The sequence below is a fragment of the Tinamus guttatus genome, unplaced genomic scaffold, assembly GCF_059628265.1.
Source record: "Tinamus guttatus ecotype Peru unplaced genomic scaffold, ASM5962826v1 Tinamus_guttatus_pri_ptg000782l, whole genome shotgun sequence".
NCBI classification, from domain to species: domain Eukaryota; kingdom Metazoa; phylum Chordata; class Aves; order Tinamiformes; family Tinamidae; genus Tinamus; species Tinamus guttatus.
Genome location: NW_028289316.1, coordinates 2180 through 17017, shown reverse-complemented (window position 1 = coordinate 17017; position 14838 = coordinate 2180). Strand labels below are relative to the sequence as shown.

General features: G+C 35.6%; 1 protein-coding gene across 1 annotated transcript in view; it reads right to left on the bottom strand.

The window, feature by feature from the left end:
• The window catches only part of ALDH1A1 (aldehyde dehydrogenase 1 family member A1), a 36044-nt gene extending 22632 nt beyond the window's left edge, over positions 1 to 13412 (bottom strand). Inside the window, exons 1-2 of the mRNA XM_010220155.2 lie at positions 13240 to 13412; positions 3408 to 3512 (exon numbers count right to left, since the gene is read on the bottom strand). Coding sequence (XP_010218457.1) covers positions 3408 to 3512; positions 13240 to 13329 — 195 coding nt within the window. The 5' untranslated portion in view covers positions 13330 to 13412. The remainder of the gene's footprint in view (positions 1 to 3407; positions 3513 to 13239) is intronic.
• Positions 13413 to 14838: the final 1426 nt, after the last annotated feature.

Genomic DNA, 14838 nt, shown 5'->3' with positions numbered 1-14838 from the left:
ATGCTGTGAACCTAAAGTAAGCAAAGAATTTTTCTTCAACTATATAAAATTAAATTTTATATATAAATCTACACTGACAGAATTGAGACTGATAATGCCTTGCAGAGCTAGACATTTTAATATATTTCTATAGATTTTTTTACTTTACATCCTATTGACTATTTGTTAACTAAGTGTAGCCCTCCTTTATTATTAGCAGAAGCCTAGAGGATTAGTGAATGTAGCTTGAAAGAGTCATCAACCTGAAAGGAAAACAGTTCCCACCCACATATGTGTCTATGCTTTGTAATCTCCACTTGTTTTTTTTAAATACCACTGCAAGGCAGTGTACCGCCTTTTGTCACCTCTATTGTACACACAAATTAAATTCCTAAAATCTCTTGGCTCATTATCTAAAGAATAGGCTCTAGAATATTAAGTTCACAATGACTGCGTAATTTACTAGATTTGTACATTTCACTTGGCAATTTAGTTAATAGCGGTTGTCATTACACATTAGTTTGCAAAATTATTGGAGAGAAAGGAAACCTGTGTGTCGAACAGTATTATCTCTTTATTTAACGAGTTGTTAGATTGCTTGTAAAGAATGAAAGCTGCAAGAGTCCTGAATGTTAAGTGAACAGTTGCAGGTCATGAGTAATTTAATTTAAGGATGATCAAATATCAAGGCAATCTGATTTGCAGTGTAATTTGATTTTCAAAGACTGAACTGAGAAAAGGTAGAAGGGGTAATATTTTACATGAAAAACAGATATGATGCTAGCGTGATACAACTCAGTATTTAACAACATGCTTAACAAGTCCTTGTCTGAAGGCAGAAAGAGTCTGAAACAGTCTTGGTGAGACCGATCTCTAGACAAAGATAGCAAGAACTAAAGAAAATCAAGAATGAGACATTTCAAGATTCACTTGCAGATATTTGAGGTTATAGAAAGACAGATTTATGCACTTTTTTATTCATCTTCTGAAGAACAGAAAGTTTTTTAAAAAGTCTTCATTATGACTTTCTTAATACTGACAGCATGCATAATCTCTGTTGACAGATAGGATTTGGGCCAAAGTTTATCAGAAGATCCATGATGAAATTATAGTATCAAGTAATTGAGATTCAGTTGGGGCAGTGAAAGTTGAATTACTCAAAAAAAATATTTCAGGGAAAATCTTCTTACATGAAATTAGAATATTGTGAAAGAGACTTTTTTGTATTAGCAATAAATTTTCTCAGTAAACTGGTAAAGTAGATGTAGTGCTTATAGACTTCATAATAGTTCTCACGGTTAAGAAGAGGTTTACCATTAAACCATTTTGCTGCTAAATATAAAACAGATTCTTTAAATAAATCCTTCTCAGTATGCAGATTTCTTGGTCAAAAAAGAGCCCAATTGAAAACAAATTGAGTGTCATTTTGTGAGAAATATGAGCACATTTTCTGGCTTCTGGACATGACAATTTATCCATGGTGGGAAAGTATAGAAAAGCAAATAAATATTTGCATGAACAAAAACATTAATTATAAAACCAATATTATTATCAAGTCAAGCTAGCAGTTTTTATAGCTGTCAACTAGAAAAAGAACACTCTCTTCTCAGACTTACTTTCTCAGAGTTTATCCAGAAAATGTCTTTGGTCATCAGTTTTGAAACTGTTTAAGTTGCAGTGTCTGTTCTTTTTAAACAATGAAACCTTTCTTGATAAAATGCATTTAAATTATATAGTACCACTAAGCAAACACTTTTCAAATGAAATTTACCTATAATTATGAAAATACATAGCTGCTTATTTGAGTGTTTAGCTTTTCATTACAGCCTTGATTAAAGTATGTTTATCTGTATTGATCAAGGTGTGGGACCATCTCTTAGTTAGGAACATTCATGTGGAACATTCGAGGGAGGTGATCCTGCCCCTCTACTCAGCCCTGGTGAGGCCGCATCTGGGGTATTGTGTCCAGTTCTGGGCTCCACAGTATAAGAGGGATGTGGAGCTGCTGGAGAGAGTCCAGTGCAGGGCTACGAAGATGATCAGGGGCCTGGAACATCTGCCCTATGAGGAGAGGCTGAGGGAGCTGGACCTGTTCAGCCTGGAAAAGAGAAGGCTGAGAGGGGATCTAATCAGTGTATATAAGTACATCAAGGGAGGGAGTGCAGAAGATGGTGCTCGTCTCTTCTCAGTGGTGGCCACTGATAGGACTAGAGGAAAGGGCCGGAAACTGAAGCACCAAAAGTTCCACAGGAACTTAAGGAAAAGTTTCTTAACAGTGAGCGTGACAGAGCACTGGAACAGGCTGCCCAGAGAGGTTGTGGAGTCTCCTTCTCTGGAGATCTTCAAAACCCGCTTGGATGCAGTCCTGTGCCACGTGCTCTAGGTGACCCTGCATATGCAGGGGATTTGGACTAGATGATCTCTAGAGGTCCCTTCCAACCCTAAGCATTCTATGATTCTGTGATTCTATGTCGCCCTGAGAGTTTCTGAGAAACCTAGCTGAGGGGGGAATGTAAAGAGGATGGCGCCAAACTCTTCTCGGTGGTGGCCAGTGACAGGACAAGGGGTAATAGGTACGAACTGAAACACAGGAAGTTCCATCTCCATATGAGGAAGGAATTTTTTTACTGTGAGCGTGACAGAGCGCTGGAACAGGCTGCGCAGAGAGGCTGTGGAGTCTCCTTCTCTGGAGATCTTCCAAACCTGCCTGGATGCTGCCCTGTGCCACGTGCTCTGGGTGTCCCTGCTGGAGCAGGGGGGTTGGACTAGACGATTTCTAGAGGTCCCTTCCAACCTTAAGCATTCTGTGATTCTGTGAGGCTGTGTTTATCTTTAATTTTGCACTATGAAATTTCATATATGCCAGAATGAATGGTTGCTTACAGCTGTCAACAATATTTTTAGCTCTCTTCCCAAATATGTTAGTTCAATGTGCAATCAGGCAGCGTTCATTTTTAGAGGCACTATGTTCCAATAATCTTTTTGGAAAAATACCTTGTTGAAGGGGACAGTAGTGAGAAGACACAAATTTACAACTGAAAATGTGGATAGTAATGTTCCCATTAACTTTTTCTCAGACTTGCATATGTAGGAAAACACTATGGTTTGTCCACTTTTGGTAATGAAATGCCTTACATGTGTTATGTATAGATTACATTACTACTTTAGAAAGACAGGTGAAAAAATAGCTAAAATGACAGTAATATGACAAAATGCACTGATCAATAGATCTCACAGTTTTCTTCATAATTTTCTTCAGATGTGTAAGGTCCTACATGTAAATCGGTTTTATATTTTACATAAAACATTAATTTTATGCCTGTAGAACCTAGGAAAAAATGGTTATATCTCCACCCAAGGAAGTATGATTCATGAGCAAAGAAAGATGTCTTCCTACTTTTAAGTTAAAAAGATAAAAGAGACCTCACCTTGTCACCTTCTTCAATATCACAGATTTTCTCTTCAGTTGCAGGGTTATAGACTGCAAATTTTTTACCACTGACTGAGTCATGCCACTCATTGTTTATAAAAATCTGTAAAGGATAAAAATAATACAATGTTATTAGTAACATGTCCTCTGTTACTAGAGTACGTTCTCTATTACTAATTTTAGTAACATTTTACTAAACTAGTAGACATGCTACTAATTACTAATTAGTCCTCCTTTACTAATTTTAATTACTAAATCTATTGTTCATAATTGAAAGTTTTCTGGTTAGCAATGGAATGCAAAATGGAATAGCTATTTACATTATTCTGAAGGAATCAGTTCTGAGGTTGCCAGTTAACCAAGAATGGCTTTTTAAAATTAACTTCCTACAGAGACAAACCACTTTCTTTCTCCACAAGATATTTTCACTTTCTTTCATATTACAAAGATATTAGTTAATAGGGGTCCTTCCTCTGTCAAACAACAGTTAGTTAAGTGCAGGGAAGATGTAGTCCTAAGTGACCTACTTAAAATTACCCATCTTTCCTATGCTCAAAGTTTCAGTAACTGTGTACTCTTTGCACACGAATAACTGTGTCCCTACAGAAATAAAACAAACAGTTGGGTTTAGTACATGTAGTTCCTACAGTATCTTTACAGAATTACATTTTAGCCAACTTTTCATCAACTTTTTTCATTAGAAAGAAAGAAGGAAAGAAAGAAAGAAGGAAGGGAAGGGAAGGAAATATGCAATTCTAAGAGTAAATAGTAGCAGATTTGTCAGAAATGAAGGTGATGGAAAAAAATCACAGTCCATTGAATGAAATAAAGAGAACAACTTAAATAAAATACAACATCAGTCAAAGTTGTCTGTAACTTGTCTATTTCCATGTTACAGGAATAAAATAATGAGAGATTATGAGGCTGTTTTATTTTTCATCAATTTTTTTTTTCTGTTTGTGCATTAGTTACTCACTGTATGTGATCATAATCGTACGGTATTTAAAAGACCATAACTGTTGCGTATTCAGTATTCATGCTAGTGAAGCTAAAAAAGTCTAAAAGGTCATGAAAAGGGGACTTTCAAATGTGGCTTTTGAGTAAAGGGTAATAGTTTCACCCACCTATAGATATAATCTAAAACAGCTAAACAGTTCCTAGCTGAAAATGTACGAGAAACACCATGATCTCTGATCATATATTAAGATGCTATTTTCTACTCTTTTGGGAAGAATACTAGCAGGAGCTTGACCTGACCATTTTCTCATCACAGATGTTATATGAAAGATGTGAGTCTGTAATCACATCACCATAAACTTTCACATCCTGTGTGGGTGTATTCACATGAACATCCAGCAAAAGCTGTTGCTGGCATTAATGTCCCTGCACTGCTGGGCAGGTCTGAAATGGATGATCATGTTTATGGGCAGCTCTTCTCTCTCTTCTCCCTGCCTCAGCTTTTCTCTCAAACATATCAAGAATTCAAACCTCTTCCTCCTTACTCTTCAGCGGACATCCTGCCTTTGGAAAATTAGCTACTTATATTATAAGACTTGAACTTTGGACAAGATTGTTCTTGTGTGATTTTTTTTTTTTTAGCTGTCATTACTGCACAGGCACTATGGCTCTCTTCTCTTTAAGCCAGTCACAATGATCTGTTGCTATTCAGTACTTATTTGGTAATTTCCATCAATAATCCAATTATCTCCAGTTTAATTTTCACAAGCTCCAAATTTTTTCTGCCTCGTATCAGCTCAGGTTTCCTGTCTCCAATTCAGTAAATAACGATAGGGTGCAAATATACCCATTATTCTGACTGATACTACCAGTCGGGATATTGGAACTGCTGGAGGCATCACAGCAAATTAATAATACTTGTGTCCAGCTTGACAGTGTTTCGCACTTCACTCCAGTTCTGAGGACCTCTGTTATGTCTCTGCACTGATTTTCCCCAGGAGACAAAACTGCTTTTGAACTTCCCTTCTCTTCCCTGGCCCTTTTGTCTAAGCTGTTGCCATTAAGTTGAACAACCTTATTCCAGGAATACAACCATACTTTTCTCATTTTTGTGAGGTTTTCTCATGACTTCTACGTGGCAGGGATGGGAGTAAGTCTAATAACGTTACACACAAGAAGCTATGCTTTCTTCAATCTTGTTAGAGCATTCTTTTTGTGTAGTATCGATCTGTTTCAGGCTTTTAGCAAAGGACCAAACTAAACTTCTATATTATTAGCTGGCAACTGAAAATATAGACTCAACAACTGTACAGTGGCTGACACACATCAAAGTTAATCATAACAGCTTACCCAGCAGCAATGAAACTGATATCCAGAACTTGTTTAATAGCTGCTAGGAATTGTATCCTTATTCAAAGATTAAGTTTTTATGCAGGCGGAAAGCATGATGTGTACCAAAATTACTTTGCATGGCTGGAACAAACAGCATCATAGCTTGACTGAAACACTGCTGGCACACATATAAGAAAAACAAAAAAAAAGAAAAGATGGGAATTATGGTTTCCCATTTTGGACTATTATGATCCAAAGCCTCTCACGGTATAATAGTATTAGAAATTCAAATCTAGACCCTTTAATATGATGATAAATAATTGATGAATGGGTTATTGGAGTAGAAGAAATGGTTAAGTAGTCGTATTGTACAAGCCTAAGTGAAATCAGTGAAAGACAGTGAAGACCAAGTGAAGACAATGAAAGACAGCACAAAAACCATTCTGGTGTCTTTGGCTCTTATTTTGTATGTTTAGCATTGCTCTTTCTTTCTCCTCCAACACCTGGCATTCTTATTTCAGTTTTGCAGTAGATCATTTAAAACTACACAAAAAGAGTGCTTCCAGAGTAAAAAGTCTTGTATTTTTGTAGGTTTGTGATTACTGACAAGTCCTGCCTAGATGATATGACAGCTGATGCAATCTGTATAAATTAATCTGCTTCTAAACTAAAAAAAAAAAAAAAAAAAAAAAAAAAAAGTAAATAAACCACAGAAATTATTACTGATTTTTTTGATTCTATAGAGAAAAGTATGTTATCTTCCACACTATCGTAAAGATGGTGACTTCTAAAACATTTATTTAGTACTTTTATAAATAGATAATAATGTTGTGGAAGTTTCTCTTTCATCATATTGAGGATGAAGCAAAATGAACTGATTTCAAATTGCTAGACAGTAGAAAATGAATAGATCTATTAAAAATATTCCTTAGTTGCAATCTCTGAGATATTATATAATAAAACAAAGTTGTGAAAATTTAGAAGACAATAGCAAGGTGAAGGTCAAGAATTTCTGGGTGAAATTTAAGACACATAGCTCTATTTATAAATTCAAAATGGAATCTAGGCCTGATTACTATGTATGCTAGATCTGTGCTACCCTAAAGACTTCCAGCTTTGGAACACTACTGGTATAATTATGGAAGAGTTAATTTTCTTTCTAAGTCTATAAGCTGGCTTGAGAGAGAAGGGAAAACCTCAGTGGAAACACCTCAACACTGCACAGAGGAATTGCATGTGCATGTTTTGGTGCTGTGTAGGTTGCTTCTTAGAGTGGACAGTATGTGTACAGTCTGGTATTGCCAGAAGTGATTGCCCTGTGTTGTATCCTCCCAATGCTCTCCAGGTTGTGGTCAGTGTTGAAATGGGATCACCTCTCTGAGCAATCCCAAGGCTCTGACTGTCCCATCACTGCTACAAAGATAGCTATTCTCAGATCATGCCTATCTTTTGGATTATGGTTGAAAACTACCATCTTGACCTACTGTTTAATAACCACATATCAAAGGAAGATCTATTAGTAGAAAAGGTACCATTCTCATTTCTTCCCCATCAAGATAAAATGCTACTGCTGCTCATAACGACAGGATTTTCTACATTTATGTAGAGAACCAGGAAATGCTTTGAGGCAGGCCAATTAAAACAAATAATGCTTGATTCAGAGGATGGCAGAAAGAAGCAAAGCACGTGGCTATAGAATAAATGCATTTTATCACATGGAACTGCAATTTCAACACAGCCACTACAACCCTATATGTTATGAAAACAGGAAACATTTCAGGGAATAGATTTGTTGCATAGCATTGAATTACTTACACTGACACTCTTGGCAGTTATTAATAATTGGTGAATAACTTGGTAATAAACTGTCAAGGCCAATAAAATTATTTCTCTCTGAATAGATATGGTAACAATTTGCTATTATTGTATTCTTGCATGATTGAGTTTGTTCATATAGCTACATGGGCTGACCAGCAAACTTATAACTTATGAAATGCTATAAGAAAAATAAGGGAAATATAAGTCCCTACGCATTTCAGGAATATTCACATAAAATTCTGGTTGTTATGAAAATGTAAAGACAGCAATTAAGTAGTTAATATGAAAAAAGCCATCTTTAGTAACTATCTGCATTGCCAAGAAAAGAGACAAAGTAAAAGGTAAATATTAACATAACACTGCTATGATGTTACAGTATGCCAAATTCATATCTGTCTGTGGAAGGAATAATAGTAAAACATACCATTTTTGGAAATTTTGAAAGTATTTGTTTAAATACTGCATTTATGGCACCAACTAATATCACTCATGATATTACTTTATATTATCTTTCTTATTAATGCTTCTAATACCATTCCCTTTTAAAAAAAGAATAAACTTTGTTACATTAAATATGTGCAAAACTTTGTATCATAACTGTATAAATCAAACTCTCCAGATGTCTTCTTCTCTAAATCAGTCTTCCTTAAGCAGGTATGAAAGACAAAGAAGAGAAAGAAAAAGTCTAAACTTTCCAAGTAAGCATTATTACATGTATATCAGGCAGCTGTACACCCAGGTGTGTGAGAAGACCTGCTCATTCAACACTGAGATATATGGCTGCAAACAAACAGGATGTAGATTTCTAAATCCAGGGAGCGCTGATGTCCTGCCCAAAAGAAGTCTGGCTACTCCTTTGCCTTGCTGAAGAAAGCATTTGGGATCATCTTGCAATATGTTGCAGTATGTTTTCTGTCAGGCAGAACTTTGGCAGCAAAATTCTTTTTCTTTTGCTTTCTTTTTTTTTTTTTTTTGGTACATATAAGTGCAAAAGACGCACATTTTTCTTGCACATATTGTCCAGGGGGTTGTCTACAGTAACCAAATGTAACCATGTAGCTTAGGACTGCAAGCTTATGTTGCATGGATTGATATCTCAGAAATACTGTAGCATGCATTTTGTAACCGCTAATTCACCAGCATCTTTAAGAAAAAACAAATTTAAGATTTTTTAAATTTTATCCTTTTCAGCACTAGATGTGGAAATCAACTTTTGATATAGAAGATTCTGGACTATTAGAACTTTATATTTAAAATTAAGCCCAAGTAATGGACTATTGCAGTCAAAATGCCTTTGATTAGTTTTCTAGTATCAGAGTATAATTAAATCTTGACTCTCTGAACTGATTGATTTCAATTCACATAGTCAAATACAGAGCTTCTGTCATTTGAGGCTTAACTTATCTGGATGACTAAAGTGTTTCTATCTCTGTTTAGACAGTTGATTTGGTCAGTCATGTGATCTGAGCAGAGAACCATGAGACAAGATCTGTTTTTTGCTTTTATTTATCAACACAGTGGGTTTGTTTTTTCCTCCCTTCAGGCCTTATGTACGCAGCAAAGACAATGGAATCATTTTTCACATTTTGCAAAGTGTGTGTTAGCTAGAAAATGTGATATTTGTGTCCTTGTTGCATAAAGAAAGCGTTTGCTTTGGGACAGCTTTTTCTCAGGTGCAGCAAGCTGTAGCTCTTCTGGGAAGGATTTCAGAACTCTGCCCTGGGTGCCTGCCCCTAGTAAAGCACAGCTCATTACAGTATCTCTCAGAGCTTAAAGATCCCCTTTTTGGGGCTCCCTATTGTGCAAATTCTGTACAGGACTTGCAGGGCTCAGTGCTTCTGTAGAAGTAATTTAGAAGTTTTAGATAGTTTTGCATCCTGGAGAAAATATTTCATTTCTGATGCTGGAAAGATTTTATACATATGCCCATATTCAGATCTGTTTATAAATTTATTTTTCATCAGAAAAGATTTTTTATTATAATGTTTCTATTATACTGTATAAACCATATGGCAGAAATCTAGTCCAAAAAAAGTAAAATAACCATCAAAAATGTGGACAATTCAAGCTGACCTTAAGGTGGTTTTATAGATGAGAAAGGATATGTCTAATCTATCTCATCTTTAGCTACCCCTATGAACCTGCCACCTGGACGCCTACAACTCTGGCCTGATAAAGCTTGATAAAGGTGTTTTTTTTTTTTTTTTTAAACAACACTTTTCAAATGTATCCAGTGGTCTGTTATATGTAGACTCAGAATCACTCAGTTTCAGCAGCTGTTTATCTGACTCCAGTCACCAGCTTCCTAGAAGAGATGGTGCACCAGGAAGCTAAACTGCCAGCTTTTTTAAAAGCCAGGAATAGGAAAGGTGCACTGGGGCTGGGCTATTGAGTTCGGCATTGCTCAGGTGAGATGAAGCACAAAGCTGAAAAAAGTTGGTGCCTATTCACACCTTCTCTTACAACCTGCAAAAATTATTCTCAGATCTGATGCTGCCAGTGAAAGTTAGAGCTTCATTTAAACGTGAAGGAGATCTGTAGGCCGAGAGCATATTCATTTCAGGTACTATAAGCTCCAATTTACTTCGCCCATATGTTCCCTTAAGTCTCAGCATATTCTTTAAGCAGTACCATTAAAATCAATAGAATTTATTTTATAACTTCTCAAGGTAAGGAATTGCAAGCCTTAAATAAATATTTCCTGTATACTAATATGAAATACCTACTGTGAAGTCTCTCAAGTGTTTCTTTTCAAGAAGTTGATTTTTGATTAATATTTCCTGTGAAGGCAGCCTTTTGTTTCCCCTTAGAACTGTGTTTTATTATTGAATGCAGCAATTAGATTTTACTTCTGCACTAGACTAGCAACCAGAAAGGCCATCCTTTCTATTATTATATATTTAACATTTTTAGTATGTCAGTTAGTGGCTTGATATACAGAGTCAGCTGAGTTTAAAAGAAGTAAGTTTTTCTACAGTAGACTTATCACTAATTGCCTTTGCCACATATATTTTACTTATTTTTGCCCTGTCTGTCCTCCTCTTATTTTTGTTTATGATTACAACATATGATACTTGGCTTTCACTTTTCTCCCCCTATGTAGTATAGTATGGTTTACTATACCTTTTGGTGTTCTCTAAAGAGCTCAATAAGAAAATAATATGCTGCTTTTTCTCCTTTAAATGCAGTTTAACAGACTAATGTTTAACTGAGCTTGAATTCCTTGGTTAAAGGAGCATGATAGGGTTTATTATATATGTTATTATAATAAGAGAACCATGACGGAAATAATTTTCAAACAATTATGGTCTAATTCCTCACAGATGATTAAGTAATCCTTTTGCTAGTACATTTGTAGCCAGCCATCAACACTGAAATAGTGAAATTCTGAAATACTCTCTGAGTTTATCAGAATATCTTTGAAGAAGATTCAGATAGCAAAACAATTCAAGATCATATTCAAATTGATTTAACTGTCTACAATACATACAATTCCTGAAATTCAGATTCTCTGAGGTGTTTTTACTCTTATGCTCTATGTGAAAGGCATGATGTGAAATATAGCTATATCAACCTACTTGCTCCCAGATGTACAGAAATATTTAACTAAAATAATTTTATATAAGGCCCAAACTTACTTCTCTTGTAGAAATTAAAGCAGGGAGAAACTTAAACTAAAAGAACCTAAGCTAAGTACTTGGAACATCTCATGTAGACTTTTCCCCAGAAACTTTTGTGATGGCAATTAGCATTGTATCATTATACACAAGGAGAAGAGCTGAGATCCTGGAGGTAAGGGAGCTCCTGATGTTTAAGGTGCTTCAGGTAGCAGGGTTAGTGCATAAGTACCGGCTAACAATACCTGTCTTGATCCCAGAATGGTTCAGCAAAATTATCCAGGCAAACCCCCACAGCTTGCCCCAGCTCTGAGAGGGCAGGAGAGGAACACAGCAAGTAGGAAGATACAGAGTGGAAAGGCTCTTGGAAAGTCAGTTTAGCCATACTAAGGTCATATAAAAAGAATTGATGAAAGATTGCTGGATATTTTGCTGTTGGGATGAAATTACTATTACGCCTTTTCCCTGTCTTCCTCCCCTCCTCCTCCTCCACCTTCTCCCCCACCCCCCTCCCACTTCTGCAGCTTTCAGACAATAGTGAAGAAAGCAGGAAATAACTGCACGAGTAAAGCATTTGAAAGGGTATGTTTGATTTGATTAGTTTTAGGAACATAATTCTGCAAATACGTTGCCATTTTGCAAAGGAATGGAGTTTTTAAGGAACTGCTATCTATCAAGGCAACAACAAATAAATGAAACAACCCCCAAACTCTTTTTTTTTTTTTTTTTTTTTTTTTTTACTAGGTAACGCTCTCCCTAATGTAAACTATGGAAACTTCTGCCACATTGTCTAACCTGTAGTTATCTTTGGTATATCCGATATTAATGAAGTAGACTCTTGTCTACTAAATATTTTAGATGAATAGAAATGTTTATTACAATTTGTCATGCTCAGTGACATCAGATTTCTGAGTTGGCAACTAGCTCTTATTAGCTGCTTTCTATTGGAAATTTTAGAAGATGAACAAAGAGCTGAAACACCACTGTCTACTAGGAATCAAAGTATACTCTCTGAATTGAGTGCCCCACTGCTTTCCCAGCCTGTTAAATATTTACAAACTAAAGTCCTGCATGCTTTATTCTGGAAGTGTATGCACTGAAATCAGGGTAGGTTTTTACATTAAAGGTATTAAATGATAGAATAGAACAGAATTCAAAGTCTACGTAATTGTTGAAGAGCACCTAAGCACCTTGCTTTTGGAAAAGAAAGCAAGCAGTGGTTTTAGAAAGGTAAAAATTATTTCCTTTGCACTGGTAATGATTAAGAAAAAAAATCTGTAATCAAGAATTCTCTAAAGAGAAGAGGTCCTTTCTGATCAATGTTGCACTGGAAAGTTTCAGAGGAGAGAGTTTCAATATTTTTGCCAACATTTTGTTCAAAGTTCCTGCAGATATTTCTGTACTATGATATCAAACAGGTAAGGAGCCTTTTGAAACTGCAAACAAGTCTTTTTCATCTGTGTATTATTAACTACATATGGAAATAATAATAAAAGTATTGCACAATTAGCAATGCTAGCCTTTATCTCTTTTATTGATAGTTATGTGCATAAGCTGAAAACCAGATTAATTGTCTCTAAAAAAAAATATGTGAGTGGTATGAATTTTAGTTCATTTTCACACATGCATTTCCACATGACCATACGTGGCATAATTGCTTAAATCTGCTTATAATACACTGCAGTACCTTAACATTTTAATTTGGTCTTATTTTTCTGAGAAATAATATAAACTTCTCCTTCTTTGTTCCCTCTGTTCTTTCCAGGAAACTTTTCACTGTAGAAACTATTTTGGTTTTGGTGGGGGGTGAGAAGGGGGAGGAGGGAGAGGAACAGGGAGGAATAGACCCCCTTACCAAGAAAGCATGAAACAATTCTATCACACTTACACATTTACTGGCACCCTTATACACTTCCTGAAATTCTTAGGAAAAGGATCACAGAACATTAATTACTAACAAATACAATATCAGAAACCATCTGAATAAACAATTTCAACACTTAATTTTACTTCTATGGCTCAAATAAAATTACTCTAGCACATCTTGTACTTTGAACTGACTGTAAAAGAAAAGTTAATAAATGTTATTAACTTAATGTTACTAACCTTGGTGTACTTAATTTTTAAATCTTTGAGTGGTTCTGGCAAGGCTGGATTAACTGCAGCAGGATTGCTGTCCGAACCTTGTTTCTTCATATTTTCAGTTGAGAAGTTGGAACTCTCCTGAAACACAGGTGAAATGAGGTACCACAGAAGTGCAGTGATTTTTGTCCTGACTGAGCCTTTAGCTTTATTTGTGCTTTTTTATCTGTACCAGCTATGGTATATTTGCATACAGGAATATGATTGGGTGAAAGAATTCATTGCAAAGAGAAAATGACACTACTTATTTTAAGACCAAGAACAACAGTGTTTTCACTGAGCTGAGATCTCGATGAAGCAAATTTTGCTGTACCAATCTGCCTCTACAGACACAACAAAATTCTTGTTGGGAAACATAATGTCACCAGTAAAATCACTTTCTTTCAGTAGGCAGATCCCCAGATTTTAAGTGGAGTTCTTGTTTTCTTGAAGGCAGTTCTGGAAGTAAAGAAAGACTTGTTATCTCTGGGTACAAACTAAGCCCTCACTGTAGAATGAGTGAGAATAATTACAAGAGCTGCAAAGCATTCACCAAAAAAAATATGTGCTAGGTTGTGCTTTATGTTTAGAGTAAATTATAATTCCTCTAATTAATACCTGCTAGGTAGATCACAGAGATGAGAGATGACTGTGGTAATAGGAAGTTGCTCATGTGATTTTCAAGTAATGTGAAGGTGAGACAAAACTGAGTGATCCAGAAAAAGCTTTGTGAGTAAAATCAAGCAAATGCTTTTTATTTTTATTTATTTATTTATTTATTCTACATAGTGTCACTGACTGTAAGGATGGAATTTTTATTGCAGTGCCCCTTGAAAAATCTAAGTTTGTGCTTTCAAATTCATTATTTAATAGACTCTTTCTACCAAAAGTGGAACTCACTGGTGCATACATGTCCAGTTCTGACTATTCAATGAGAATCACAACTATGATACAGAAGTTTTCTTTATGAAACACTTGAAACTGCTTTCTTTTCATGAAGTTCCACCTTTTCTGAAAAATGATATGACAGAAGAAACTGACATTGTTTTTCCTGATTTTTTTTATTGTATGCTAAGATTTTATATTTGCACAGATTATTTGAACCATAAAGAGAAATAGTCTTACTGCATTACACTGAGACTAGACAGATGCTTGAAGAACTCACTGAGATCAGTTAATTCTTGCATCAGGACTCATCTAAACCATCTGGTGTTGGAGGATTTGCTGCTTTTAACTGATGGATAATAAAGGACACATCATGAGATTAATCTTATGATGCTTTACTTATATGTAACATACTTTCTGAATTAAAGAGAATGCTATAATTCTCATTGATAATTTTTGGATTTGGACAGATGATTATAACAAGAGATTCTAGCCTTTAGAAAACTCAGAGTAACATCTGGAAAATAGATGGTTCTATTCTCAATATGATTTTCTCCCAGTTAGATGTAATGAGCTTTGGGGACCGAAAAAAGCTTCAGCTATCCACTCTTTCATGTGAACAAAAGGCTCAAGTTCTCATCTCATCATGTGATACTTATGTCTTGCTGGATGCATTCATCATCTTCTGTGCATCAACTG